The sequence below is a fragment of the Maylandia zebra genome, linkage group LG14 (genome assembly GCF_041146795.1).
Source record: "Maylandia zebra isolate NMK-2024a linkage group LG14, Mzebra_GT3a, whole genome shotgun sequence".
Classification (NCBI taxonomy): Eukaryota; Metazoa; Chordata; class Actinopteri; order Cichliformes; family Cichlidae; genus Maylandia; species Maylandia zebra.
In genome coordinates, this window is record NC_135180.1 from 24,142,294 (window position 1) to 24,169,757 (window position 27,464).

Sequence of the window (27,464 nt, forward strand, 5' to 3'; positions counted from 1 at the left end):
GGATGTCCACTTCAGATTCAGAGGCCATATCACAAAAAGGGAGGCCAAACCAAAGCACCCCTGTCCGGATACCGCTTAAAAGGGTCCATATGGGTGAGGCAGCATCTCAAGACATTTAGGTCAGGATTTCAATTCAATTTTCTGTGAAGCAGGCTGGATTATTTTTGTTCCACCTCAGTTTCAGTGTCATAAAAGTTCCTCTAAAGGAAGATTTGTGCAGATAAAAGGCAAACATGTGATTATACATGGAAATGTCTCATATTTATGTTCTAGAAACAGGAGAAACATCACTTTAGTTCAGTGGTTTGTTTGCTTCCTTGATCCCTCCTGGAGCACATCCTCCAGATGAATGGAGTAACAAGTCTGTCTTTTTTATGTGTTTGCATCAATGCATGAAGTCTTTAATTGACAGGGAGTTTTTACACTTTATATAAATCAGGATCAAAATCAGCTTTATTTTCCTTTGTCTACACATACAACAGAACAGACAAACAGACAATATGGACATAAATGTTTAAGTGCAGGCTGTTGAAAGAACTATAATATTGCCTTTTATTCCCTTATGTCGCCTTTAGTTTTGTTGTTTTAAATAAAAACAGTACAGTGCACTATATAAAGCAGTGTCAAATTAAAGGAAAAGCCAACAGAAATCAATCAGCATGTGGCACCAGAGCAGCTTAGGGGCTCTCTCTTCATTCACCCTGATCTCCACAGAGGATCACTCTTCCACGGGGATGTTCTCACATTTTTTGGTATTTGATGATGAAAGCGCAGCATAAACTCTCCCGCAGGCCCAAAAGTGATCAGCTGGGTTTTCATCCTGGAAGAAGTCACTACTGCCATCACAGCTGAAATGTTTCATCATGAGAAGAAGCAGCTCAGAGCTGCTGCAGATCTTCTCACTGCGAGAGGTCAAAGATCAGGGGTTTTCTTTCAATTTGCCAATCCTCTTATATATCGCGTTTAGAGAGCTTTCAGTGAGTAAATCAGCTGTCACCATGAGTCCCGCAGTGATCTGTGGTGTGTCGTCCACTGGAGTGCACTGCCACCTAGCGCTGGCGTTGGAGAACTGACTGGGGTTTTCTCGGCATGCATGAATAACATGCTGGCAAATCCAAACGTCCTTATTAGAGGTTTAAAATGATTCCTGTTGGTGTTTTGGGTCTCACTGGAAAGAAGCTTCCTGCACGCACGCGAACATAAACGTGCTGCAGTCACAGTTCTGGATGTTTTACAAAAAGCAAACAGAAACTTTTAAAGATTTGAAGTTTCTTCATAGTTTTTAGTGAAGTTTTGTGGCACTTGCTGAGTCCCTGCACAGACCGCTTTTCGTATCCCTTTTCGCATCTGTCTGCACTCTCAGCACGATGGACAATAAACTCCAGAGATCAAAGGCGCCCCTGGCACCGTGTTATTACTCCGACTCCCGCATCGAAGGTCCCCCGGGCGCCCCGCATACCTTTCCAGGCTGGGCAGAGCCGGGGAGGCGCTCCAGCAGCCCTCGCCTGATCCGGTGGGTGTGCGCTTTTTCTTTTACTGTATTTAAGCTCTCACATTTAGCATCTGATAGCATTTTTCTGACAGCGCACCCACTGACACGATGGCGACCAACAACGAGGCTCCTCTGGGCTCCACTGAGAACCCGATCAAGTTCAAGGACCAGGACTTTGAAACTCTCCAGGCAGAGTGTCTGAAGTCCGGCGTGCTGTTCTCTGATCCAACCTTTCCAGCGGAGCAGAAGTCCATCGGAACACCGGAAGACCCGGACCCTAAAAAGGCTATTCAATGGAAGAGACCCAAGGTGCGAAAGTTTGACCACTGACATGTTGTGCATGCGCATAAAGAGCCAACGGTTTTGCGGAGGTTTAGGTGTTCGTGGGCTTATTTAGCATGATTCAAACAAAAACTCTGGAGTTAAAGAAAGTTTCTCTGTTTTTCAGGTATGTGTTTCTAAATGTTCCCCCCACATTCTGCACATGAGCTCTCAGCAGCGCTGATGTGGGTGTAAACAGATTTAACCAGGTGTGTCACAGGTGTGGAAAAACCTTGAGAAGAAGGAGTTGAGAAAGAACGAAGTGAGGGAGAACTGGAAAAGGTTATACAAATCATCAAGAAAAGAGCCCAATGTCCATTCACATATCCTTAATCTAGTTTTATATTGACACCAAGTCACAAACTAACCAAGTACATGAACAAAGAAAAAGAGGTTTGGACTTCAAAAGTAATTTAAAAATATATATATTTTCCAGGGAAATCCTTGTAAAACAGGGCCACATAAATGATTCTGTAAAATGTCACATAACTTGGTGTTTTCAATTAAAATGTTCTTAAATGGTCAATCAGTGAAGTTATTCTATATATTGTTTGTTATTCTAAACATATCACCACCATCTTCCTCACAGAAATTAAGATTTGAGCACAAAAAACAAATATAAGAACTAGGCACCATCTGAAAAATGTCCTGTCATGGCCACAATGAGTTTATGACAGAGTCGGAAACTCTCCGGTAGAATTAGTGTAGGAAAGTCAAAGTTTAATGGCTTCTTAAAGAGGACGTGGGGATCGCAGGAGGTAAAACATTCATGGTTATAACAGCAGAGCTTGTAAATTGTGCTCTTTTTGTTCTGTTTCTGTAGGAAATCAGTAAGAATGCTGTGTTTGTCGAGGACACGACTGCAACCACTGATATCTGTCAGGGCCAACTTGGTGAGTACATCTGGAACAAGAACAATCTTTTTATCTGCCAGCTGTTTATTATCAATCCACAGGGATTGAGTGATGAAACCAGTCATGTTGAAATGTCTCAAACTGGGATTGCACAACACCCAGTTAAATGGATACAGGCGATTGAAGTAGCTGTACAACGGGGACAAACAGGCTCAGAGGGACCAAAACATCTAATGTGCAGCCAGAGGGAAAAGAGTCGTGTCTCTTTGTGGTCATCAAATCCTAAATCTGCTGGGGGTCGTTACCCCATCGAGCTGCAGCTTTATTAGCCTGCAGCATCAGCTAAAATATGCGTTTCTCAGTCTGTTTCCAATTTTGATGAATTATACGGCTGTTTTCTGCAAAACAGCAAACTCGTCCTCCACCTCTGGGATTTCTTCATTGATGATTTGTGTCGTCGGATGTGTGCGAGCATGTCACTGGCACAGATCAATTCCCCCTCCTCCTCCGCCTGCCTCTGTCTCCATGTCTACGTTTTGGGTTTCCTTTTAAGCTAAATCTCAGTCTGTGTTTTTCCATGATTTACACAGATGCTAACGGTTACTGCAACATCTGCAACACAGAACAGATGTTGGCTGCTGGAGAAGAATGTGGTTGATTACGTGTGTGATGGAGAGCTGCCAGTCTACCTAACATGAATGCGGGAGACCACCACCCTCTGAAATACTTAATAAATATAAAAAATGATCACCTTTAAACTCGTCACACTCTTCTTCCTGTTTATCAGGTAACTGCTGGCTGCTGGCTGCCCTGTCCTGCCTGACCGCGCACCCCTCGCTCTTTATGAAGGTGGTGCCACCAAACCAAAGTCTGAGCGACCGTTACGCAGGGATCTTCCATTTCAAGGTAAGACCAGACTCTTTTTCTTACTAATGAGAAACAATGCTCACTCTTTCCCCCAAAACAGCATCTATATTATCCTCAATGCAAATTGCCCACAGACAATTCAAAGGAGGCCTATTTGCCATGCTATTACGGAAGGCTAGCTTTCTTGGTCTGTGCAATTACCATCAGTAATGCGGGACATTTTAAGGTCGATGTGGACTGTAAACCAGCGTATACTGATTTAAGGTTTGACTCTCATCATCCACTGGAGCACAAACTGGGCGTTACATCAGGAAGTTACAACACAGAGCGAACACCATCCCCACAGACACAGCAACCAGGGAAGCAGCAGGAAGAACATCATGTCAAAGAGACCCCGATTAAATTTGGTTTATTGTGGCTGAACTTTTGTGAGCGCTGTGAAAGCACCCAAAGAAGAAAGCTCACTGCTCCCTAAGCAAAAGCCTTTGGTGATGCCTTATGTGTCAGGAGCATCAGAATAGCTGAGATGCATCTTTTCAAAACACTGTGTCTCTGTGGCATTCAAACCTCAAATCCCCACGCCAAAAACGGGTCCACCCCAAGTATTAGGTCGCTCAAAACAAACAGACTAATATAATTTTTGCAATTAAATGCCAAGACGATCGCTATGAATTATATTTTGTGGAAGCCAAACAACCTCCGGCAGGGCACAGAAGAGCTGCCCCATCAGGTCAGTACTCAACAGTCTGTTTACACCTGCAGGCCAGTGGCCACTCCTTCAGTGAGGATGTGCACATAGTGGAGAGAGGAACTCTCTGTGAGTGGTATGCACAGGCGTTAAACAACGGCCATGAAAATTTGCATATTAACAACCATGAAACTAACCTCACGGGCCATTGTTAGTCAGTGCTGCTGGTTTTGGTCATTACGTGTTTGTACTGGGAACTGAAGACGTGACTCAGACTGGTGAAAAGTTTCTCTGAGTACAGGTGAACGTGGATTACTGCAGTTTTAAGTCATATTTCATACAACGTGAAGCTCATTTTGTAAGTTATGGACACTCATCGAACAGAGTATGCTTTATCTCCACTTATCTGGGGCCGGGTCATGGGGGCAGCAGCCTAAGTAGAGAAACCCAGACAAAGCCACCTCTTCAAAGCCACCTCCTCCAGCTTGTCCGGGGGAACACCAAGGCGTTCCCAGGCCAGCCGAGAGATATAATCTCTACACCGTGCCCTGGGTTTGCCTGGGGGCCTACTCCTGGTGGGACATACCCGGAATCGCCCAGGAGGCATCCTTGTTAGATGCTCAAACCACCTCAACTGGCTTCTTGCAATGTGGAGGACCAGCGGCTCTACTCTGAGCCCCACCTGATGGCTGAACTTCTCAGCCTATCTCTAAGGGAGACGCCAGCCACTCATTGGAGGAAGCACATTTGTGTGCTTGTATCTGCGATCTTGTTTTTTTGGTCACTACCCACAGCTTGTGACCATAGGTGAGGGTCGGGACGTAGACTGCAAATTGAGAGCATCGCTTTTACGCTCAGCTCTCTCTTCACCATGATGGACCAGCACGACTCCATCTACTATCTCTGGTTCCCTTCTCCCGTCACTCGTGAAAAAGACCCCGAGATACTTAAACTCCTCCACTTGTCAGGAACTTGTCCCCGACCCGAAGTTGGCCGGGGACTTTAGTATAATCATGCAGAGGTTTCTCATGTCTGTTCATAAAACAGCATGAGGGTAATCGAGCAGCTCAAAGCTGACAGGACTCAACTAATCATTAGGCAACAGTGAGTACGTCCGTTTTTGCATACAGCTTGTGTTGTTGACAGCACAGATTTGACTTAAATTTGCAGATTTGCAGGCCCAGCGCTGTATCAAGTTGCTTTATTTGAAGACACGATCACGCATTAAGCCAAATCTGGAGCCAAAAGTGTCAATTAAAGTGTTTCCCCGAGTTTTTTTTATTAAATCATTACACACAAAAACTTAGGTCATATTTCAGCATAGATGTACACAAAACACATCAGTCTGTGGCCCTCGAGCTAGTTCATCTGCTGGTTGTTCTTGCCAAAGTTTGTGGTCACATATCGTTTTGCACAACATAACACGAGACTAAAAGCTTTTTGTCTGGTCCTGCTTGAGCGCCTTTGAAGAGCCATTTATTCTGACGAATGTGAGGCCTCCACAAACATAATTATATTTAGACGCCCCTTAAATTTAAGGACAGATCGCCTGAACTAATTTATATTTTATCTGATTTGGCTCTATCCTTTGAAATGTTTTCTGTGAGTTGTCTTTTTGGTAAGCTGCTGTGCCACGGCTCTGGTATTTATTGAAGGCAGCTAAGACACGTATCAACTCATCCTGGAGTCATTTCTGCACAAAGGCCTCCCAGCTTGAGGGAAACAAACATAAACCCAAATCTTTATCAGCTCATTAGAACTGGTGATTCTTATCTGGAGAGTTCAACACTTATTCTCTGGCTCTAACTTGCTCAGATCAATAAAATACCAATTTCATAGACACGTGAATCTTGCAAAAGCAGACACATCGGGAAGTGATTGTTTTGGCTCGAAGCTCTGGACCTTTAGAGACTGCCGTGGAGAATGTGGCGTGACTGAACAAGCAGGACGGAAGGACTGGAAACTGATTCTGCTCTGTCAGAGTAATTGGAGAGCAGTTCAGACATGCAGGTAGTGACTCCTCCGGGACACCTGGACCCACACACACACCAGCCATGAACGACCAGTGTAAGCCTGCTTTCAGCTACTGTTGTGTACACACCGTTAACAGTATGGTACACACCTCGAGCCATGACCAGTAACGACCTGAAGAGCTGTTGTTTTTAAATTCTCCTTTATAAACCTTTTGAAGCTTCATATCTGGACAGCTGATAAGTCCCCTGATTGTTGAAGGCATAATATTAAATTATAGCATTAATTGAGACAAGACGATCTTATCTACAGGCAACAACACACCAGTTTAAAGTGCTTTCCATTACTTAATTTAATCATCAATCATTAATTTTTCTCTGTAACTGACAAAGGTCACGTTAATCGAAACATTGTAAAAAAAAAAAAAAGTAATGTTGTGCGGGACAGTGTGCTTTCACAGAGATTATATTGTATTATTATTATATTTTTCTTCTCTCTATGAACCTGTCATTGATTCAGGTACGCTGAGTCTTCCTAAATTTGTTGCACGAGTTAATTTAGTCGTTGCAACAGTTCAGAATAATCTTACACTGGTCTTTGGTCATCTCCTTTGTGTTTAAAGCAGTCTGCTCGGCTCCCGGGGTTACTTGGACGTAAACTGACTGGTAGCTGACAAAAACTAAACTACTAACTGAAACATTTCAGTTATTCATCGATTTTCTTCAGCCTGCTAATTCAGGGTATTGTGGGGAGCAGATCTTACATGTGTGAACGGCAGGGTGGCCTCAACAGGCCACCGACATATCACAAGGCTACCACAGAGAGGCAGACAAATATTCACGCCTACAGTTTTTCACTAGTTAACCGAACGTGCACGTTTTTTGACTCTGGGAGGAAACTGGAATAACCAAGGGGACATGGACAACACCCAAATTCTGGCCAGTGGATTGAAACCCATGACCTATTTGCTGTGAGACAACAGTGCTACTAACCACTGTACCACCACACTGCTTGCATTTCAGTTACCTGAAATGCAAATTAAGATAAGACTGAAAGCTAACTGAATTACTAACCAATATGGTTAATAAGTTAAAATTTAGACAAAACAGCCACCCAGATGAGACTGATCCCCCAAAGGGATTTGGGGTGGTGTCAGGACAGGACTATTTGCAAGTTAGCCAAACAGGTAACTACACTGTGGAGACATGCTAAGACTAGCGAAAACCAAGCTAAAGCTAAACATTTTTAAAACAATAAAACCAAACTGAAACAATTTTTATTTTGTTCTGCAAACTAACTGAAATTAAACTCAGAAGAATAAAAGTCAGTTTATCTCTCATTATTAAAAAAAAAAAAAAGTTTCCAATATTCAGACTTTCTCTAGAAATACTCTGGGTCTAATGCGTCACCAGAAGTATCAAAGCTAACTTATCTTCTGAATATGATCACAAATTGCTTTGGAAGTCTGAACTTTGCCAAGTTCTCTTTGTGAGGTTTGTTTTCTGTTGCAAAAAGGTCAAACAAAAGTGCAGAGCATGCATGTTGTTTTACACAGAGGGACGGTAAGCCTAGAGTATTTACATAGACTAGTTTTCCATCTCAGAACACTGTGTAATAAAAAATGACTCGCACATCAACATGAGAGATTACATGGAGACAGAATACGGTAGTATGGAGCCTTTCACTCAGTGAGGTCAGCCTGACACAGACAAACTGCAGTCTAAAGGTGGGGGTGTTGTGCATCGCTAATAGTTTGTTTCTACTGCCCCCAGCTGGCCAAAAGAAATCAGTTGATTCTAATGTTCAGGTTCTCATTCAGTTTTCCTCCTCATTACAGTTCCTCCTTACTCATTACATCCTCTCCTCCTCTCTTCTCACGTCTCCCTCTTCTGTCGCCGTCTCTCTCTCTCTCTCCCTCCCTCTGTGCAGTTCTGGCAGTATGGTGAGTGGGTGGAGGTGGTTGTGGATGACAGGCTGCCAGTACGCGAAGGCCGTCTGCTCTTCAGCTACTCTCGCACCCGCAATGAGTTTTGGAGCGCCCTGGTGGAAAAGGCCTATGCCAAGTCAGTTTCCACAACCAGCATATGTTTCTGGGTTGTAATGTCTGAGATCACCCACTCCTTTTCTGTCTGTGTTATGTCGCTAACAGAGATAGCCACTTTTCTCACCTCCCATATGTAGGTTAATCGGATCTTACGGGAGCCTGAAGGGAGGCAACATTTCAGAGGGGATGGAGGACTTCACTGGAGGCATCGCCCGCTCGCTGGAGATCTCTTCTCGTACCCCTCGAGTCCTCTGGAGGTCCTTGGCTGCTGCTCTGTCGCGAGGGAGCCTGCTCAGCTGCTTCATCCAGGTACACTCAGCCCCAAACTCCAGATGTTGACACTCACGCACGTGGATGTTAACCTGTGTTTGTCTTCACAGGCCAAGAGCGCCTCAGATATCGGCAAGGTGACAGGAGAGGGGCTGATAAAGGGCCATGCCTACGCCATAACTGACGCTGACAAGGTATCACGAAGATGAGTCTCATTAGTGAGCACAATTTTCACGCTATCTCACATTATATCATTTTATTCTAAGCTGATGAAATTTATTGTGACAATAAATGTAATCTCATTTATATTTCATGTCTCCTTATTGTAACTTGACTGGATTTCATCCTATCTTGGAATGTAATTGACTCATAATCCGTCGTCTAATCTTGCGTCAAATTAAAAAACAGATCAAGGTGAACGAGAGCACTCAGAGAGCGCAACTACCTCCAAGGGCTAAACAAAAACTTTAATGTTTTATGATGTTTTTATTACAACATGCTGATGCTGGCGTCACCGAGACGTCGAAGGCGTCGTATTGAAAACATAAAAAGGTTGTTGTACAGCTCTCTCCATGTCCTTTCATACGATATGTTACTCGATATGGTTTCTTGAAATTTTTCTCAAGGTCAACTTTGATCTTGGATGCTAACAGTGAAGGTCGAACTCAAATGCTTAGCCAACCTTGGTATTCATGTCCCTCAAGGCCTAGAATATTGCGAAGTTTGAAGACGATCCTCCAAAATTGTGGGTAATATAAATTTTTTATTGATTTTCACCTAAATTAAATCAACTCAAGCTGTTATTGGTATCTACCATCACACAAAATTTAAAAACGATATCTTGAAAACTGTGGATGCTAGACTGCTAACAAGCAGACAGACAAACAAATGGGACTGATTACAGAACAATCAACTTTATTGTAATTTAATGTCTGTCAGTCTACTATGATCTGTTCTTGTAAACAGACTAGATCTTACACAGCACTTTCATAGTCTGATCATTTTTTTCATGGAATCATTTTAAGACTTTTTCTCGAATCTTGATGTAAATAACAACATAGTGAAAAATTATCCTTTCAAAATAAGACTTCATGTGTGTTTTATAAGCTTCTTTTTTGTTGTTGTTGTTTAAATTTTAGTTGACAAAACCATCAGATGAGATTTTGCTGCTGAGGCTGAGAAACCCCTGGGGTTTTATCGAATATTGCGGACCCTGGAGTGACAAGTGAGTGTGCATGTTACACAAAGAGAGCACACCCACTCGCAGTTTACAGAACATCCACGGATGTCGAGTTTGTCTCTGCGTGTGCGTGACTGCAGGGGGAAAGAGTGGGAGAACGTGGACCCGACAGAGAAGGAAAGGATCGAGGTGAAATGCGTTGAAGACGGAGAGTTCTGGTAAGAAGAAGAAACATAAAACTTAAACCAGTGAATAAATTTCTTGTGGCTTTAAGAGCTCTGATGCGAGTAGCCGTCTCTGTTAGGATCAGTGCCGAGGACTTCTCCAACCTCTTTGATGTTGTGGAGCTCTGCAGCGTCAATCCAGACTCTTATGATGAAGAAAGCACACCTGCCAGCTGGGCCATCACCGAACACGAAGGCTGCTGGCTGCCGGGGAGTTCTGCTGGCGGTAGCCGCAAATATAACAGTACGGTTCAAATCTGGATCACTGTTCATTCAAGCTTTACTGGGATCCTTTCTGTTGCCAGATGTTGCTGTCTCTGCTTTTTCCCCCCAGAAACATTCTGGAAAAATCCCCAGTATACGCTGGTCCTCAAAGAGAAGGACGAGAATGAGGATGAGGACGATGACGACGACGTGGGGGACGATGGCGAGGATGGCGATGATGAAATGGAAGATCCGACTGTGACCCCAGATCCGAAGAAGAGAGCCGAGAAGCAGAAGCAGAAAGTCAAACGTTGCACGGTGCTGGTGGAGCTGCTGCAGAAAAACCGAAGGCAGAGGGATAAACTCAACTTCCTGCACATCGCCTTTCACATCTATAAGGTGCTATATTTATCCAGCTTTAACGTTTCAGCATCTTAACTCTTTTTCTTGACACACTCATGTGACTCATTCTTTGTTTTTTCCAGGTTCCTTCTGAGGTGAATATCTACCAATTATCAATAATTTATATAAAATCAAATTAACATGAGAACTATTTTCATTTCTCAGTAACTGTTTTTTTTTTTTCACATAACTGCAGAACACTTGTCTGGACCGCAGCTTCTTTATGAAGAATCGCCCAGCGTGTCGTTCTGGGAAGTACAAAGGTCAAAGGTATAAGATGAAACTATGAAGAGACTGCATGTTGCTCTTTCACACACAAAGAGAGCTACGCGTTCACACGATGATCCCAACAGCTGCAGATCCTTATGCTGTGGTGAATGTTTGAGACACTTTTAGTCGTAATTTTGAGTAATACCTGAGCTAACTCTGAAGTCAATTTTTATGTAAGAGAATTTTGTCATCTTTTGCTGAGTTCTTGCTAACTTTGAACAGAAAAGAGATTTAAAAAAAACAACAACAGAAAATCAGTCAGCCAGAGCAGCTACAGTCTGTATCATATGCTCAAAACCGTTAAGGGAAGACTCGATTATTAAAGTGTAACACACAGTTAGTTAAACTTAAGGGAGATCGGTCTGTCCAGTCAGGAAACAGAAACCATTCCCTTTCACCTGCTTTGGAGCAAATGAAAATGACAGCAGATGCACTGGAGAGGCAACAGGACAACATTCAAAATTACTTTGAAGGTGATGACCATTGCTCTCTCCTCATCCCTCCTGAGTGATTTTCTCCAGGTTTGCTTTTTGCTAGTGTCTTTGTCACGACTGGTAACATGATACAGTACCTGCAGCGCATTCAGCTTGCACAGATACTCAATGATGGCACATCAAGAGTGTGGAGGAATACCAAACGATGAGGAGAGACCGACATGTCCATAGATGGGCATCAACCAGCCCCGGGACTGGTATCTGCTTGATGGTGCATTGAGGAACAGAAGCACTACCAGAATGCCTGTGCTCCAGACCAGTTCACCGGAGAGCACCACTGGTCTCGTTGCCTCTTCACATTTTGATATTTGTCATGTCCACTCCAGATTTGTGTCTCTTACCTGGACTAGTTGATCGGGACCGTCCTGGTCCTGATCCGGTCCTGATCACTCTACTACTACGAGGAATCCATCACGCTCTTTTCTGAGCTGAGTGGCTTCTGTCATATTTCAGGCCTGCTTGAAATATGAATATTCAGGCCAGAACATAGTGACTGAGTGTGGTGGTCTCTGCCAGGTGACTCTTGGAAAAACCTGAAACCTCTTGTGGTCAAACCATATCTTCATTTATGATATACTGAGGTGTCAAAACTTGTCATTAAGCCTACAATGGAGGTTGTCAAATGCCGCCTTTATCGGGGGAAAGAGTTAAAGGAGGTCTGACCCTGAAACTACACTTATGAAGTCTGTTTCTGACAGTTTGGTCAGGATGTGGGCATCCTGCTGGGGATAATTTTGTTGAGCTCCTGGTTGTCTTCACAAAAAGGAGTATATACTGGTACTGCTGCTGCCTTGATGTCGTTCTATGGTTCTTTCCAGCTCTCCTCATCTCCTCCATACTTGTGTGAGTGTGCTGGTAGAAACAGTAAATATGGATGTGCCATTCTGGAGAAGCTATGTGAAGCAGGTGCAGGTACAGTGACAGGAACGGGGGATGGTCTTGTTGTTGCCTCTCCGACAGACGCTGTGTGATTTCCAAAGCAGGTGAAATACATTCACAGTGGTTTATGCTTCCTAGAAGGGACCAACAGGGAAGTTTATCTGACTTTGTGTTTTACTTAATGTTTTTGAGCAGGGTATGTGTGACATGTTTTGTGCATAGAATCGTTTAGCTTATTTGTTACAATCAGTAAACATGCTGTTTGTCCTGCAGAGGTGTGTGGAGAAAGATGCGCCTGGATCCAGGTACTTACGTCATTGTGGTATCCACCTACCGACCCAACATCCCTGGAGAGTTCTTCGTCCGCACTTTCTCCAAGATTGGAAACACTCTCGAGTAAGATGGAGGAAATTTAGCTTTCATTCCCCAAAAGATTCCAAAGCAAGGATAAAGAAAAACTTTCTGCATAGTCTGATGTCAGAAAACAGAAAAAAAAACTACCTCTGATAGCATGTGTGAATTATTACCGCTGTGTGTGCGTCTCCCTGCGTCTGCACTCGTCATAGATATTCTGTCAAATTATAAACTCACTTCCCGAGGGCTCAGCTGCACGCCTGAATCACCTGCCGCAACACTCACACTGAACAGCACAGTCATAGTCACCCACACTTCCCTGTACCTATCAGAGGCTGAATTATATGTTAAATATAAAACACTGCAAGCAGCTTATAAAACAAGCTGGCACCATACCAATACCCTGTGGAAAAAAAAAGCTATTTTAGCCTGATGTAAATTAAACTGTGAAGTACTTGTAGTAATGCACTGTTTTCTTGTACACTGCCTGATGTTAGAGGTTTTGGGGAAACTTTTTATCCCATAACAAAAGGCCAGCTCAAAAAAAATAAAGTACGATTGCTGGTCATAGATTAGAGGCCTTGTGCAACCACGCTGACGCGTTCAGGTGTGTGTTTATGCAATTAAATCTGCACACGCTCAGTTTAAATGAGTCAGTTAAAAAAACTGATGAAGTTTCCTGCAGGAGTATTAACAGTAGAGACCCCGAAGTCCAGGAATACCTATATTTCTATCAGGTTACATAAGATAATAACAGGCGTGCAGGCGCTTTGCAGTCATTATGCATTGTGAGTCATTTTTTGGCTTTCGACCAAGGAGAAATTAGACTGCTGGACCTCTGATTGTTATAGTATTGCTAGTGCTACTTAAGTAGCCTAAAGTATCTTAGTGCTTTACTGCAGTTATTTTTGTGCAAATGAGTCAGCCAGATTTTTTACAAGTACAACAATCTGACATGGCCTCTGTGTTCCAGGACTCAAGACTTTGCCTGCACCTCCAGCTTCTCACAAGTGAGTTCACAGACTTCTTCGGTACACACTACAGTACTAGATGCTAACAGGTGCTAAAAGCTGTAGTATGTTTATATTTGTTTTGTTTTTCTATCAGGTGATGACCGCTCCTGTCTCCTCAAAGGATCAAGAGAGAGTGGAGATGACTTTTGACAAGCAGGCTGGCCTAGTAAGAATCATAGCACTCAAACACTTCAGGCTCACAAAGTAAAGAAAGCTTTGAAGCTTTTTTAAAAAAAAAACTGTTTCTCAACTGTGTCTTGCGTGCAGGATGACAGGCTGAACGTCAAAGACATCATGAAGCTGTTCAACTCAGGTCAGAGCATCCACTGCATTACCAGAAGTCAGTTGTAGTAGTGTCTGTATTTATGTGTAATACCTACAGTGGCCACCAGATGGGAGCAAAGCAGCTCCTTCATAGGTTTGAACAGTGCAGCCACAGAGGTCGCCAGTCTAGACAGAGGCTCATACACAGTCAGATGAAGTAAATTGAACTCAGTTGAGTAATGAAAAGTGACGACACTTGTCCTCACCTTCACCTTTCCTCTGCTAGATCCAATTTAAACCCTTGTTTTCTCCCTCTCCATCAATCTGTGCCTTTCTTCCCTAATCACAGTTCTTGAGAAAGATTACCATCTGCCTTTGGAGACGTGCAGAGAGCTCATCTTTGGAGAGGATGTATCCTTTTGTCCTCAGTTTATTCTTTAACATCACTCGCATACCAGTCTTTTTGCTTGCGGTGCACTGCGATCCTTGCTGACACTGTCTGCGCTGTAGGCACGTCCTCGTGTTCTTCACGTTACAGCTGCAGCTGTTAGAAAACAGACTGACCTTTGCTGGTTTCACGCTTCCTCGGGGCAGACGCTTGCTGACTTCTGCAGCTGAGTCATTGTTTCACCCTGCTGTTCACTATCGCACTCCTTCCTTATAACTTTATCTCTCTGTCTTCTGTCCTGTTGAGATGTCCTTAAACTCTGCTGGCAGACTAAAGGGCGCTGCGCTCTCAGCCGTGAGCAAGCAGGAACCCTGCTGGCCAGTGTGCGCAATCTGCAGGTACAGCTCAGTCTGTGCGCACATGTGTGTGTCTGTGTGTGTGTGCGGATGAGAGTCATGTCAGTGTTACTGATGCTGCTCTGTTTTTCAGTCCATCTTTTCTCAGTTTGATGAGGATTCTTCTGGAAGCATGAGCCGCTTTGAACTCAGCTCAGCACTGCAGGCTGTTGGTATGCACACACACACACACACACACACACACACACACACACACACACACACACACACACACACACACACACACACACACTCATTTTCATATCTTAGTGAGGACATCTAATTGACATTAGGCTTTCCCTAGTTGTTTACTCTAACCCTAGCCCCTATCCATCAAAAATGAATGCCTAACCTTTAGACTAAACCTAACCGTAACCTAATTGTAACCCTGACACTAAAACTGCATTTTGAGCCTCAAAAATGCCTTCAAACTTGTGAGGACGGGCATTTTGTCCCCATAAGTGACTGGTGGTCACCACAAGTATAGTGACATGCCAGATTTCTGTCCTCAAAAAGATGTCTAAAAATGTACACACACACACACACACACAGTTTGGGTTTACACCTTCGCTCTTCCCTGTTTTCCAGGATTCCAGTGCGATAACAAGGTGGTTGAGCTGCTGTCTGAGCGGTTCACATCTGGAGAGCTGGACATGCCCTTCCACGGCTTTTTGTCATGTGTCACCAGGCTGCGCAAGCTTTTTGGTAACACACACAAACACACACTTGTGTGTGCATCTATCATCCATGTGCACTCTACTGTGCTATGTTAGCACATCCATTACTGTTATTGTGCACAACTAATGCAACTCAGTGCAATCAGGCATGTAGACACGGTCAAGATGACCTGCTGAAATCCAAACTGAGCATCAGAATGGGGGAAGATTTTTGCTGGTAGTGTATTTGAGAAACCGTTCATGTACTGAGAGTTTCCAAAAAAAAAAACCACCTCTAGGGTTTACAGAGAATGGTTCAAAAAAGGGAAAATATCCAGTGAGCAGCAGTTCCCTGCATGAAAATACCTTGTTGATATAAGAGGTAAGATGAAAATGGACAGATCGCTTCAAAATGACAGGACAGTAACTTAAATAACCACTTGTTACCACACTGAGAGCCCCTCTGTAAACTAAGGCTACAATTCTCACAGGCTCAACAAGGCTAGACAGAAGTTTGGAAAAATGTTGCCTGGCCTAATGCATCTTGATTTCTGCTGCAACATTAAGATAGTATGGTCACAGTTTGGAGTAAACGTCATGAAAGTATGGATCCATCCTGCATTGTACATCTATTCCTTATTGGTTCTCAGAGAAATTTAGAATTCAGCTTAAAACCCTGTCATTAACATATGTAGCCTACATGGACAGGCTTATATATCAGAGCCACTGAGCCACGTTCTTCAATCGCGATCACACTTTTTAGGCTGTTGGCTTTCACCCATTATTTTTGGCCTATTGCTCCACTGCCTAATCCCACAAATCCAGGTGTGAAAACGGGTGTGGGTAACAATCAGCCAAGGTTTCGGGTGAACCCGCTGGGAGACCTTGCTCCACCTTACTACATGACTAACTCAGAACAAATGCTCCGAGATTTGAGTGGGCGTTAAGGCGTCTGGGAAGGGATGTCAAAACTCTATTACAAATGGCAGACAGTTGGTGTTGTAAGCCACCCCCTCACTTCAAAGAGGGTCGTTCTCTTTCTACTGATGGTTGCTTTTAGAAGGATAACACATCATGTCATAAAGCTCAAATCATAGAGCGCCTTTGGGATGCGATGGCCCAGGAGATTCACATCATGTATGTGCAGCCGACAAATAGCACCTTGTTGAGTTCGGGCCATAAAAAAATTAAAGGGGTTGTCAAGGAAGTAGAGGTCCAACGTGGTAAAAGTAAAGTGTACCTGATGAAGTGTCCAGTAAAATTAGAATATCTTCTTTTTTATTTATATATCAAGTGATGGTTCAATTAAGAAAATCCCAGTTAACTTAAAGTGTACCTCCGCATGGCAATCATGCTTGTATAATGAAATAAGAGAGATTTTTAATAAATAGAAAAATTAATGAATTAGTTAAAAACAAAAAGAACAAACAAGATATCAGCTATCGTGCCAGATGCCCTGATGTAAGTACTTGGTCTCAACTTGGCCACCTCAGTGAAAACCATCTGGCTCTGATGAGTCGAGTGTTGAGCCTCTGCAAATATATCACATGCGGTCATCTCCTCCCCTTTTCCCCCAGCTCTGTATGAGTCTGAGACCAGCCAGGAGGTGAAAGACAGAGGGATCAACTCTGTGAGTATCAAACATGCTCAGTTATGCACTGACCCCGGACCTGAACAGGCTTTTCATTTTCTGCTCGTGTCAATCCGCAGTGGCTGCTTCAGTTTCTGACAGTGTGACGGCGTTTCATGAAAAGCTGTTCCACACGGACCCCGATGAGCTACCGGAGAAATATGAGAGAAGCTGCTCTCGCTTGCTGTGCTGTTGTATTCTTGCATTCTTGCTTAACTGAGTAGTCCTACAATTTGTAATCAAATCCAGTTATGTTACTCCACATGTAATAAAAGCAGTTTTAGAACCGATATGTCCTCCGTGCTTTTGTCTTTTGCGTCAAACAGCGACAAAAAATGTTTTAAAAAGCTCTCACTTCCCTCTTTCAGAACATAAAAGTGTCAAAATGATTTTGAAATGGCAAAAGAAAATATGTTTCTAATTCTTACAATTGAATTAAATGGTACAGATGACTTCAATTACCCACATGGTGAAAAGAAAAACACACTTCAACCCCAACACCTTACTCATCCACTCACACACAAGCGTACCCTGAGATATATGCACTTATTAACACACACACACATTCAGAGCGAGTACTGCCTGCCCCACCGAGGGTGTGAGGGTGATGTCTCAGCTACACGCACCATCTCTATTCTTATCACACTGACGCCACGTACAGCGTCAACACACATTCGCCCCCTCCTCCACTACGTTCCCTTACTCCCTCCATCCATCCCTCACCCTTTCTCCACCCTCCTGTTCTCTCTAGTAAGTGTCTGAGTCTCACAATCTGCATCCTCCTCCTCCTGCTGGTACATGCTGGCTGCTCTCACTCTCTCTCTCTCAAACACACACACAGGTGCGCACACACTCATGCGCATGCAAGCGAGCAAATGTCCTTTCTACACATGCTGCTATTAATAGCCCCTTTACTCACACACCACCTCCTGTTCATCCTTAGGTGAGTACACACAGGTTGCCCTCGGCAACCGTCCATTTACATTGTGATAGAGAGAGGAGGCGACAAAAGCAAGGGAGAGGAGAGAGGCAGACAGGAAGGACCCATAGAGAGTGGTTCTTACGATTGCTCTCTGTGTACGGCCTCTTCTTCACCAACACCTACTTTATATAGTTATTTATTTATTTTCCTGCTTTCAAACCGTGTGGCTTCCTCTTATCTGAGTGTTTTTATCCTGGAGAGGGTTTATAAAACAAGCAACAAGAAACAAAACTGAGAGCGTGCAGCCAGGTTTGCAGCTTCTGGAGCCTGCAGTGAGGCACAATGGTGCAAAACGACATTGTGCTAACAGAAAGACGATGTGTCATGCTGATGTTTCGCAGAAAAGTGAGAGAAAAACTTCATTTAGTTTGTAAAGAATGAATCAGGCAGAAGCTGATGGTTACTGAGTCCTTCAGCAGCACTGCATGTACCTGGGAATGGTTATTTTTTTGAGGTTTGGATTCTTATTTTCTATTATTTGCGTTTACTGTTTTGCGTATGAAAGCTTTGGCTTCCTGCTTTCAGATTATTCTTCATGTGATTAATTCATTTTTATTATATCATATTGGTTTCCATCTTTGGTTATTCGTACCACCTCAATTTTTCTTTGTATCGTCTTATATTTGAGTTTTCGTGTCCATTTTGTTTCCTGTTAAACTTTGATAGTTTTCTCTGGTGTCTTGTTGCAGTTTTGACTTCCTGTGTGTCTGACTGCCTTGATTGTTTTCACCTGTTCTTAGTCACTTTCCCCTCTTGTGATTAATCCCAACTCCGTCCCCGGCAGTCTCTGTCTTAGCGTCTGTCTGGCTCCCCTCGTGTGCTGTTAGATTTTCAGATTTTGCCTTCAGCCGAGTAAAAGTCTTGCTTCCTGTTATTTTGTCTGCCTGAGTCCTGCATTCGGGTCCTCCTCACTTCACACTTCATGACAAATTTCCTCTTAACTCTCATCCAGGATTTGTGATATTTACTAAAGGACCACTTTACTCTCATATTGAACTGAGCCTCAATAAAGTCTAGGGTCGCAGACCTCTTCCTTTCTTTGTGTAACAGGTGGAGGAGCACACCTGTAGGCACTCGGTTAATTGTTTAAAAGGCTTAGTTAGCTAATATTAGCTGTTGTGTACAGCCGATAAGCATATACTTTTAGGTGTGGTTTGGGGCTAAACGTTTCTCTTTTAAAGATTTGATCACTGTGTATTTCCTATCAGTTTAACTGAATCAAATGAATTTACCTCCGTGAACTTTGAGCCAGCTGATAACACAGGGATCATGAATGTGTGCACCAAAGTTCACGATAATGAAATATCTGAGCCATTTTACTCAAAACTGCAAATGTGAATTTCATGGTGGTGTGAGAAGAAAAGTCAGGAGGCTACACACAAGTGATGGGGATCCATTATCTGGGGACCATGATTTGTTTTTACTGATTAAAGTTTATTACATTTATTGCTTCAGTTCATAATTAGAAGACAGCAGATAAAATTAGAAAGAATAGAGAAAAAATAATTCATAAAATAGTAAATAATTTAAGTAAAATAACTAAAAATACATGTTATATCCAGATATATTCGTCAGTGGAAAAACAGTCATCATATCTTTATATGGCAATTCTTCCCCAGATATCCGATCCCACATTTTCAGCATGTCGACATCCTGTTCAGTGTAGCCTTAAAAAAATCTGAGGAAACCCGGCAAGCGGAGCACAGAAGAAGTCTCGGACCTATAAAACTATATTCATGAGATGAATAGTAACCGAAGGTCACGTCTTTAAGCGCTAGAGGGGAAAAACCAAGCAAAGACCTGACCCAGGACCACTTTCTGATAACTGAAGCCTCATCAGAAATGGTCTCAGTGGAAGGGTGGCTGTCAAAGAAACTATTCTTAAGACAGGAAAACGGGGAGAAAAGGTCGAAGTATGCCACATTATACAAGAATTGGACGGAAAATCAGTGGCAGCGGGTTTGATGGAGTGATTTTTGGTTCATGTTGCCATCAGTATATACTGAGAAGGTCAAGAGAGAGGTACAACAGTCAGAGCACACAGCCATGTCTAAAACACGGTGGAGACTGTGTCATGGTTTGGAGCTGCATTTAAGATAGTGCTGTTAAAGATCTCAACAAAACTGATGGAATTATAAACACAGAAAATTATGGTCATATTTTGAACCACCATGCAGTAACATGTGGAAAGCATCTGATGGGCAATCCCTTCATTTTTCAGCTTGACAATGAACCCAAACACAAAGGCCAAGGTAGTAAAAGCAGACCTGGATAGAAGAACACAGAATGAAACACTATCAGTCATGGATTGGCCTCCCCAGAGCCCCGACCTCGATATTATTGTAGCATTGTGGGATCATCTTGACAGAGAACAGAGCAAAAAGAAAAAAGCCAATATCCAAAGAGGAGCTTTGAAAGTCTGGAGAACTATTCCTGAAGACTACTTAAAGAATTTACAGGAAAGCCTGCCTAAGAGAGTTCACTTATATACTGTATTAGCACGTTGGTTTACATGTTTTAATGAATCGCTGCACCTATTTTCCATTTTCCAAAACAAACTACAAAGAAATGAGGGCTGGCTCAAGACTTTTGCACAGCACTACAAGTACATTTCTGTTCATTCTTCAATAATTACAGCTTTACAGACATTTTTATTTCCCTGAGACACCCACGAGGCAGAACTGAGATAACCGTTAAAACTTTAACAAATCCCCAAAGGCCTTAAAAAGGTAATGAGCACTAACCTTTTTAGAAGTTATTCTGATTGATTTGGTATCTCTAATGATCCTTGTAAATATTGTGGCACCACAGCCCACACTTCCCGAGAAGAGCAGCAGCTCAGGCGGGAGCCTTCATATCAAGATAAAGAGAAACAGTTTGCGGCTGATCTGCCAGGATAAAACCGTAAACTGTGTCCTCTTCCTCGTATAAAGTCTGTATTTTCTCTGTTGATTCTTCTCTCTCGACAGCAGCTGTGCTCATCCTTCCACCTGCTCTCCTCCCCTCTTTTCTTCACGCCATCCTCCCTCCTCTCCCCCCTCAGCTGTCCTGTGGGATGTGATGATGCTCTGACAGGCTTGGCGTCTGTTCTTGGAGGTGCTGGTATTTTTGTGCCACAACGACGGGGGCTGGTACAAGAATAGTGCCGAAGTTGTAGTGTATAGTGTGGGGGTGGGGATCTGGGGAGAGCAGGGATGCTTTGAGAACTGTGAGATTTTTAAGCCATTGTATAGACAGGAGGGAGACCAGGGAGGCTTGCGTAAGTTGGCTCACTGGGTGCAAATTTAGACTGGGTTTGCTCACGCATAAATCTGATGAGCAGTACTATCTCAGTCGTCAGAGCTGCGGTATTTTAAGACGCGAGTGTATGCTGGCACGGAACGTGGGGCATATTTATTGTGTGTTTATTTACAAGTCGTGAAGAGTGACATCTGATAATTTGAGAGGCAAAGATCAGGATTTGCATCTACATTATGCACCTCTCCCCTTTCCGTTCCTCTTCCTGTTGTTGCTATTTATTTTCTAAATGGCAAACTGCTATAGATGGTTGTCCAGGTGTTTCACAGTCACTGACTCTGGCACAGAAATAATGAGGTGATGTAACATCTCACTCAGACTCCCTTTCTATTGCGCCTTCACTTCAGACAGCAAGATTAGAGCTTTCAGATGAATTTATGGATTTTTAGCTTTTCTATTTTTCACTTTTTTTATTACTTCCATGTGTAGGTGTCTGTTTGGGCAGTAAAGTTTAAATTCTCTGCTTCACAGTGTTTAGAAAAGTCTTTTTTATGTGAGGTAACTTAAGGTCGGAGAGTGCTGCAGCAGAAAGGGATTTATAGCAGGAAAAGGTTAATTTTGTGCAAAGAAACTGGAATCCAGCTGTTTTAATAAGACCAGTATTATGCGAACTGGGTGATTTCCTTAGAATGTAGTCAGTTTATTTAAATTAGTTGCCCTTTAGTCGTTAAGAGGTTATTGAAACACTTTGAATTGCACTGTTACGGAGAATAAAAAGTCAGCACCAAATCCAGCAGCTGAGTGTTGTTGAAATAATATCAAATACCTGACAACCACTTCTCATGCTATTATTTGCATGCAGGATATTGCTTTCTCTTTTTCACCTGCAGCCAATAAACTTTTTGTATAACAAACATTTTGATTTTGCACATGAGTGAACAAACAGGCTCAGTTCAGGGTCCCAAAATATGCCATGACAGGATAGCGACCATTCAGTTCAGGGTCCCGGTGCGGGGGGTGGAGCCTATCTCAGTGGTCACAGGGCAAGAGCCAGCTCCCTACAGCCAGTTTAAAATCCCCAATTAACCAAACAATTACCATTTCAATGGGTGGAAGACCACATACAAGGGCCCCAGCCATCCTGCAGCTTTGAATCAGAAACTTACTGAAGCAGTATGTGCCTTTGCTTTCAGTGTTGTGAAATGAGAATAAATCTAAAAAAAAAAAGGTCTTTTTCTGCCTCATTCATGAAAATTAAAAACTTCAAACTGGATTAAGAAGATCCTCATGTGAGGATCTGTCAAAATCTGATGATGTGAGTACATTTCTATACTTTTTTTTTACTCTGAAGACTGTGTTTTTCATTAGGTTGCTAGGAAGGTTCAGTTAGATTTTTCCATATTACAAAGTGGAGGTGAAAGAGTTTAAAATAGGTGGGGTTTAAAACAGGGTGTTTCTCAAGCTAAGTACACAAAGCTTAGACTCTCATTGTTTCTAGTTCATACTTTCTAGTTCATAGTCCGGTTCGACTGCAGAATGCAGGCTCTCGAGGACGCAAGCCTGCAGCACAATCATTCATTCAAATCAATACTCTGCTCAGCATTTTTAATTAGTTTATCATTGTAATTAATATTTAGAATAAAATTACCCTATACACTAATTATTTAAAGTGAAAGTGTAAAAATTTTCATGGCTAGATGTCAGTAGATTGACGATTACAGTCACCCGAGGTCCCTTTTCTTACCCCTCCCAATTCAAGTGTATAATCATAGCTAATAGATGCATTGCATTTGCAGCTTCATCCACTCTTGTGGGGTCATCTTGAGCTGAAGGTGACATAAAGACAAACATGTTTCAGTCAGCCATAACGGATCAGAAACCATTAAATTTAGATTTAATGGTCACATTAAATGTCAATGCTGAGTGAAAAGCGTTAACATCTATTTAATCTGTATGAGACGACAAAACTTTGTGAAAAGAGCCTGATATGGGTCAGTGAGTCAGAGAAGTGCTGCTGTTAGCTACTGTTAGCATCTGTTAGCCTCTGTTCGCGGTTATTTGCTGCTGTTAGTGGAACTTTCTTTGGAGTGGCTGTAGCTTAAGTCTGATGCTTAGTGAATAAACTGTCATATGATGTGAGAATGTTATCAAACTGTTTATCAGAGGGAAAGTGTCAATTTTTGTAACACCTTGAGCCTAACATTAGCTGGCATAAAGTTGGCTCATAACCAACTGTTGTTGTCGTTTAGCTGGCTCTGGTCGGCTGTACTGAGATGGGAGGGTCGCATGTCTAATCTGATGACAATAAGTAAATGCGACAATATGGGGAATAAATGAACATGTTTATGTTTTTGCCTGTGTGTTTATTAAATCCAACACTACCATTTTTGCCATTTTTGGAAATAATTATGTGAGTTTACAGTCTGTGGTGGAGATCGGTCAAAGAATCCTGAACTGAAAAATATGGGAGGATCCAACAATGGCAAAGATTGTGGTAGAAATTTAACTTACAGGTGGAAATGCTTTTAAAAAAAATATTTTGAGGCAAAGTCAGCAAAGATTTTAATCTGTTTCCAGATTTGGCTGGTGGCTTTATATCCATGTATATGTATATGTTCTAGTGACTACTGAATGAAAGGTAATTTTAATAAATGCTTCTAAATAACTGCTAATATAATTTCAAGACTGCTGTCAAGTGCAAAGACATGCTTCTAGAAGGAATTTGGTAAAATATGAAGATGAAAAAGTAAGCTCAAAATGTACATGTAAAGAAAAATATTGTATTCCATAATGTTCTTTTAGTTTTATTTATTTATTTATTTATTTTAAATCAGGCTGGTAAATGAAGACTACAGTAAGTTTTGAACTAACTCTTGCTTTTCATTAAACTCCAGCATAATAAAATATTTTGCAACAGAATTTGTGAACAATGCAAATGTACATCAATCGCTGTGTCTTTTTTTGATACACAACTGAATGTCTTGCTTTTTTCTCAGCAGCGTGCTTTCTTTCTAGTCTATCTGACGTTCTTCAGAGTGGAGATCATGGCCAGAACTCAGCACTGCATTTAAAAAAAACATCAGTTTTCTCCAAGAAACCCTTCAGACTGGAATTCTGTCATTTTTGTACATACTTTTCAGTAAGAATTTTAGTTTTTTTTGTAGAATATTTAGAAGCGGCAAAAGGAATTAAATAATGTAAATGTAGAGTGTGTACATATGGGATCATTCAAGCCAAATTTAGTTGGTTAGAGAAGTTATTTTTACATCGCAGCAAACTCTACATAGGTGTCGGTATGTGACAACAACCGTAACTAACACACAAAACAAGACAAAAATGAAAACAGCGTTTACTACGTGTGCACAGGGGAGGGGAGAAAAACTGCTTTCGTCAGCTGTTTATGCCTGCAATACTCAAATGTCCCGCAACTATAACACTTTGAAATTCTATTCATGATTGGAATACCGTGACACTGCTGCACTTTGTGTTGAACTTGTCTGTATACTCATCATACGGAAATGTGGTTTTACGCAGCTCGTAATCATTTACACGGTTTACATAAAGGTTTTTGGTTAGTTGTCAAATATGTTCAGGCATAGCACTGACCTGAAGGAGGAAAGATAAACATGTTCCTATATGTTTTTATGACTTTTGTAATAAAACTAGATGCACAGAGAGAGAAACTAGAGCCAAAAAGAGCACAATGTAGGATTTTTAAGATGGACAGATAAACAGTGAATCTGAAGGTGATGCTGAACGTTCCTACAAATGTTTCAGCAGTTGACAAACAGATGCACTCCTGGAAACTGCCGAGGAGATGGGGTGAATGAGGGGGAGGGAGCATGCAGAGGAGACGGATACGGTGAGGAGCAGAAGAGCAAAAGGAAAAGGGTGAGGAGCAGAGGGTGAGCAGTGTGTGGGCAGAGAGGGCCGGCGAGGTGAGGGTGATGACGGGGACACATGCAGGTTTGTATCTTCCTGACGTGTGAAGTGTACACACAGTCCTCTCTTCTGCCCCCATATCTTTTCTCTCTCACTATGTATTGGATCCCACCCTCCATCAATCCCTCTTCCTCACCCACTCACTCCCTTTATTCCTACCTATTACTGGTCCCTGAAAAAAAAAATAGGGCAGCCATTATGTAAGGAAGAGAGAAGAAGTGGGGAGGGGGGTAGACTGTGAGCTGAGGGAAAAAAACAGGGTGAAACAAAGCATTCTGGATAGAAACAAGCAATCACCGTGAGAATGAGTAGGGGGAATAATGAAGTTGGCATGCGAGCTCTTCGTGCAGGTAGAAAGACGTGTTCAGATTCACAAAAACAATAGGGGACGGGAAAAACAATTAAAACCACAGCATAACAAGTAAACGTCCTCCATAGAAAAGGGTCCAATTAGGAGAGCCTGTTAGTGTTAAATATACATAGGCAGTAATTTGCTTTTGCAGACTTATTACAGCACTAAGGAGGCTACTGGGTTACAAATGTTGCAGTTTCTGTAACATACTTATAGGTTTCATCATATTAAAGGTGACAGTCAGCACTTGAACACGTTTGGATTCGTTTCAAACCAAGCAAACCTGTCTAAATAAAATCTGCAGTCTCCTCCAGTGTGATGTCTCTACTTAAGAGGACATTTTGACATGCAAATGCAGTAAAAGCGCAGTCGTGAATAATAAAATTAATGATGGTTGAATTCGATTTCGCCGGTTCAGTTTTATTGTCGTCTCATTGTGCTGCACGCTGGCTCGCTATCACAGCCTCACAGCTTAGCGCGACTTGTGTTTTTACTACAATGTCAAAGTGTGTGCTGCGAGAAAGAAAGTGGACACATATGTAGGGAATGTTGAGTTTACATGCAAAAAAATTCTACGTTTAATGACTCAGCGCTGGCTTTAACAACAGCATTTAAGCACTGTGTTGAGGCACACAGAGTTACTTTCCACCTCTGATCTCATCATCTCTCTCTCTCTCTCACCCGCTTGCTCTTGTCCCTCCCTCTTTCTGGCACTTTGCCTCTCTGACTGGCAGCGAGCCTGTTGAAAGTAGGCTAGGATTGACGCGCTGCTTGTGTCTGAGTCACAGAGAGCTGTGGAATACTGAAACCCACTGATTGCATTTAACTTTAGGCATCCGACTCCCATGCAGTGCATGATACAATAGAGCCATCCACTCTTGTTTCTGTGCCTCAATGCTGACGTTTATGGCTGCACTTACAAGCAGAAAAAAAGAAAAAAGATTGGTCTGATGCCGTGTACAATTGCACAGATGGTTATTTAGAGGCATTTTCATCACAACGGAAAAAGTAATGTCACTCAGAACATAGTACGGCAACAGTAAAGAGACATTATCCTTGTTGTCGTTGCAAAACAGTGGTTTAGGATGGCGTGCCAAATAAAATAAAAATACAAAAAAAACAAAGGATAAAGAAAAAAACCTAAAATTTTTACATTTTCTGCCATGTTACATTAACTTCTCCCTCACACATAGCTCGCAAGCATCTCTTTAATTTATGCTTCATCATTAAGTGCTGTCAAGGCCCTGTTTTCAGGAGGTCAGCAGTGCCATGGTCAACCATAGCCCTACTTACCTGCTTAACATAGAGGAAAACAACTATATGAAGCCTGATACCACCAAGCCAGATAAAATTAAATGACGTGAAAAATTTTTTGCCTCAGAAGAGTCTGCAACCAAGGTTGTGACGCATGCACAGTCGAATGTTTTACCTTCTCTACATACCGCTCTAAATCATCCCTGTGCGTGTGTGCCGTGTAAACTCACGAGCTTGTTACTTGTCTAATGAGCCACAAGGATTACACCATATAAACACAAGTGCACGGACATAAACAGGACAAAGGCGAGCGGCGGCGGAGATGGGAACGAGAAAGACTGGAAAAGATGCGAGTGTAAACAATCTAACTGGCTCTCCACACACGGATGTCAAGGAGGTCATGGGAATTTTCCTATTCAGTGAGCATTAACTTCATGATACAAACTGTTCATTGTGGGCTCCCTGTGGGATTATATTGTCTAATCTAAACCAAAAAACTGTGGCTGTAACATCTGCAGAAAATCAGGCACTAGTTTACCAGCAAATGTGAAGTAAAACAAAAGCCAAACAAATGTAGCGAAGACAAATCAGACACAAGCAGAGCCTGAAAAACAACATGAATACTACAGAGAGTCCAGGGAAGGTGGAGGATAACACTGAGGCAATCTTTGGCTCCTCGCAACGAGGACAACGAGTTCGTACCTCTGCTCGTAAGATACACACAAAACAGTCAGCTGTGATTAGCGGAGAAATCTCTACAAATCTTAATCATTTACTCCATTCTTTGCATGCCATCACTGAAAGAATAAACCAGCTAGTACGCAAGCCAAAGGGTGT

General features: G+C 42.4%; 1 protein-coding gene across 1 annotated transcript; it reads left to right on the forward strand.

The window, feature by feature from the left end:
• Positions 1-1,328: 1,328 nt before the first annotated feature.
• On the forward strand, positions 1,329-17,150 carry capn12 (calpain 12). Its single transcript, XM_012917110.2, has 23 exons — positions 1,329-1,513; positions 1,585-1,801; positions 2,637-2,706; positions 3,455-3,573; positions 8,123-8,256; positions 8,375-8,546; positions 8,618-8,701; positions 9,647-9,732; positions 9,828-9,905; positions 9,992-10,155; positions 10,246-10,514; positions 10,601-10,612; positions 10,714-10,787; positions 12,434-12,556; positions 13,488-13,524; positions 13,622-13,693; positions 13,795-13,840; positions 14,141-14,202; positions 14,509-14,577; positions 14,669-14,747; positions 15,163-15,279; positions 16,808-16,860; positions 16,941-17,150. The coding sequence occupies exons 1-23, from the start codon at positions 1,368-1,370 to the stop codon at positions 16,965-16,967; spliced, it is 2,310 nt and encodes a 769-aa protein (XP_012772564.1). The 5' UTR covers positions 1,329-1,367; the 3' UTR covers positions 16,968-17,150.
• Positions 17,151-27,464: the final 10,314 nt, after the last annotated feature.

What these genes read in the sequence shown, in the direction of transcription:
- capn12 (XM_012917110.2), top strand. Translation starts at nt 1,368, where the DNA reads ATGGACAATAAACTCCAGAGATCAAAGGCGCCCCTGGCACCGTGTTAT. An exon ending in TTCAATGGAAGAGACCCAAG is followed by an intron (nt 1,802 to 2,636) that starts GTGCGAAAGTTT and finishes CTGTTTCTGTAG; the next exon opens with GAAATCAGTAAGAATGCTGT. An exon ending in TGCTCAGCTGCTTCATCCAG is followed by an intron (nt 8,547 to 8,617) that starts GTACACTCAGCC and finishes TTGTCTTCACAG; the next exon opens with GCCAAGAGCGCCTCAGATAT.